Source organism: Tauraco erythrolophus, chromosome 20 (assembly GCF_009769465.1).
Source record: "Tauraco erythrolophus isolate bTauEry1 chromosome 20, bTauEry1.pri, whole genome shotgun sequence".
NCBI classification, from domain to species: Eukaryota; Metazoa; Chordata; class Aves; order Musophagiformes; family Musophagidae; genus Tauraco; species Tauraco erythrolophus.
The window spans coordinates 11,975,472-11,978,085 of NC_141484.1; the positions used below are offsets into that span (position 1 = coordinate 11,975,472).

The 2,614-nt window shown below is 59.5% G+C and overlaps 1 protein-coding gene across 1 annotated transcript; it reads left to right on the forward strand.

The window, feature by feature from the left end:
• Positions 1-1,180: 1,180 nt before the first annotated feature.
• RNF222 (ring finger protein 222) lies at positions 1,181-1,846 on the forward strand. Its single transcript, XM_009992555.1, has one exon. The coding sequence runs from the start codon at positions 1,181-1,183 to the stop codon at positions 1,844-1,846; it is 666 nt and encodes a 221-aa protein (XP_009990857.1).
• The last annotated feature ends 768 nt before the right edge of the window (positions 1,847-2,614 follow it).

Below are 2,614 nucleotides of genomic sequence, written 5' to 3' on the forward strand. Positions count from 1 at the left end.
CTCGTGGTCTTGTGGCCGTCCTGGTGCAGGGAGTGGCTCCCGTGCAAGAAGAGGGCAGCCAAGGAGGGGATGGCAGAACCTCTGGAATCAGCTGTGAGGATGCCCATGGGCACAGTCACATGTGAGAAAAGGGCTGTAGGTTGGGTCGGGTCTGAAAATGCTACAAGGTCTGGAAAAACCTGTGGGTTTCAGGAAGCTCCAGGTCCTGAACTAGTCTAAGAGAAGGGAGCTGAGCTGAGCATCCCTCCTCCCCTCTCTTCCTTCTCTCCTCTCCCCTCTCCCTTCCCTGAAGCTGCCATGTAAATGCTCCCTGCACAGGAGAGCTCCAGACCCATTCCCAATGCAGGTCTGGGGATCACAGCAGACCCACGCTCCCCTTTGCACCCCGGGCCAGGGCGGGGGCCGGGTGAGGTGGCTGGGCTCTGCCCTGCTCGCTCTGACTAACAGGAGATGCTGGTCTCTGAGGCTCACTGCCCACACTGTGCTCCAGCGTGAGTGAGGAGCACAGCCTGGAGATGGCAGTGGCCTGGCCACCAGCCTGCAACATCCTCCATCAGCTGCTCCAGCAGCCTGGTGTGGGTGCTCGCTGCTTGCCCTGGGCTATGGACCCTGTGGGGTCCTGTGCTCCCACCTGCCCCACTGATCTGGCCTCTGCCCCAGCTCTGCCTGGCCCCTCTCCATCCTCTAGGATGGGAACATCTCCCTTTCCTTGGCAAGTTTCTTTGTGAGATGGGAGTTCCCATCCACGGTGCACCTGGAGCTGGCAGCAGAGCGCAGAGACACTCATGACACAAGCTGAACCTGCTTTATCTGTACCAGGCACTAAGCAGGTGTAGACAGAGCTCTATCCAAGGGCCCATGCCTTTCTCCATGCGATTTCGCAGCCAGGAATTATTGCCCCTGGTTGCTCTGGAACTGAGGTCCTCCCATCATCTCTCTCTTGCTCCAAGGGCCACACTGAGAGGCTTAATGCTCCTGAAAACACCCTGCCTTGTTGAGACCATGCCTAATAGCCATCCACCGCATCCGTTAGGTGCAAGAGGGCAAAGGCAAGAGAGCAGGGAGGAGGAGGAGGAGAGATGAAGAGACAAATCACGCTAATTGTTGCACCCAAGACCCTTGTTAACTCATCACACCTCGTTCTCGCAGCTGGGGAGCGCCCGTGGCCAACAGAGCCGGGATGTCTGAGACCTCGTCCAGCAAGGAGGGACCCCCGGCCGAGTGCCCTGTGTGCTACGAGAAGTTCCACCCGCTGGAGGCCATGCACCGCAAGCTCAGCTGTGGGCACACCTTCTGCCACGACTGCCTGGTGAAGTGCCTGCTCTCCACCAAGCTCGACGGCCAGGTCCAGAGCAGCATCATCTGCCCCGTCTGCCGCTACGTGACTTTCCTCAGCAAGAAGAAGGCTCTATGGCCACCCAAGGTAGGCACCAACCCCCGGACACTGGAGATGCCTCTGTCACCTTCCTCCTTGTCCCATCTGACCAAAACAGAGGCCAACAACACCTTGGTGGTACCCAGCCATTTTGTGATGCCGGTGCAGAGCTTTGACCGGTGCTGCAGCACAGGGAACAGCCCCGCGGACTTGCAGGGGGTCCCAGGAGAGCTGGCGCGGGAAGCCCACATCTTTGTCATCAGCGACCACGGGATGCCGCTGGTGGACGTGGACTATGGCTCCCTGGGGAGGAGAAGCAGAGCAGAAACGCGGAGCTCGATGTCATCCAGCTCAGCCCTGGGAGTGAAATGCTGCCAGTCACCCATCGCCCTTGCTGTCCTCCTCATCTTGACTGTGGCCATGCTGGCAGCTGTGCTGCCTTGGCTACTGCTGGCGAAGAGGGACTTGTAGCAGGGATGGGATCAGCTCAGACACTAGAGGGGTGTCATGAATGCTGGGACAGAGCTGGGGCTGAACCTCTCTCAAAGGACCCCTGGAGAAAGCCCAGAAGCAGCTTTGGGTGAAGCTCTGTCATCTGACCAGGGACTGAGCAGACTTTCAGACCTTTCGGCAGATCTCTGGGTGCTTGCAGTGGCACTGCTGGTGTTTTCTGCCTCTTTTGGTTAAAATACAGAAGGTCAAACCCTGCCTGCCGGTGGGTTCCTCCAGTGTCTCAGCAGAGAGGGTGGTCACTCCTCCAGCACCCTGTGACAACATGTGCAGAGGATGAGGGGGCTGTGCTGGTCTGTCCCCTCCATCCCAACTCCTGGGGGGCTGTGACCATGGCACTCAGGTACCCAGACCCCAGGGACAGCCAAGGACTCTGTGCACCGGCGGATCAGGGCTGCCAGGCTGTGGGACTTTTGGAGGTCCCAGGGCTCCCCAGGCTGTCGGGGTCGTCAGAGCAGGTGACACAGCCACCCTGGAGCAGAAACTCATGGCTTCCTGTCCCAACGATGAGATGATAAACCAGAGCCTCTAGCTAGCTACCAGCCAACAAGGGCAGTGAAACCAGGAGATGGAGAGAGTGATCCTGGCCTCCATGAGCTCACCTTCGCCTCCACCAGCCAACGCTCCCCTCCCTGCGGAGCCATGGGGTGGGAAGAGACGCCAGCTCATGCCCCAGGCAGTCCCAGCCTTGCCCTCCCTCACCTCCCTCTCTGAGCTCCCCAGGATCGA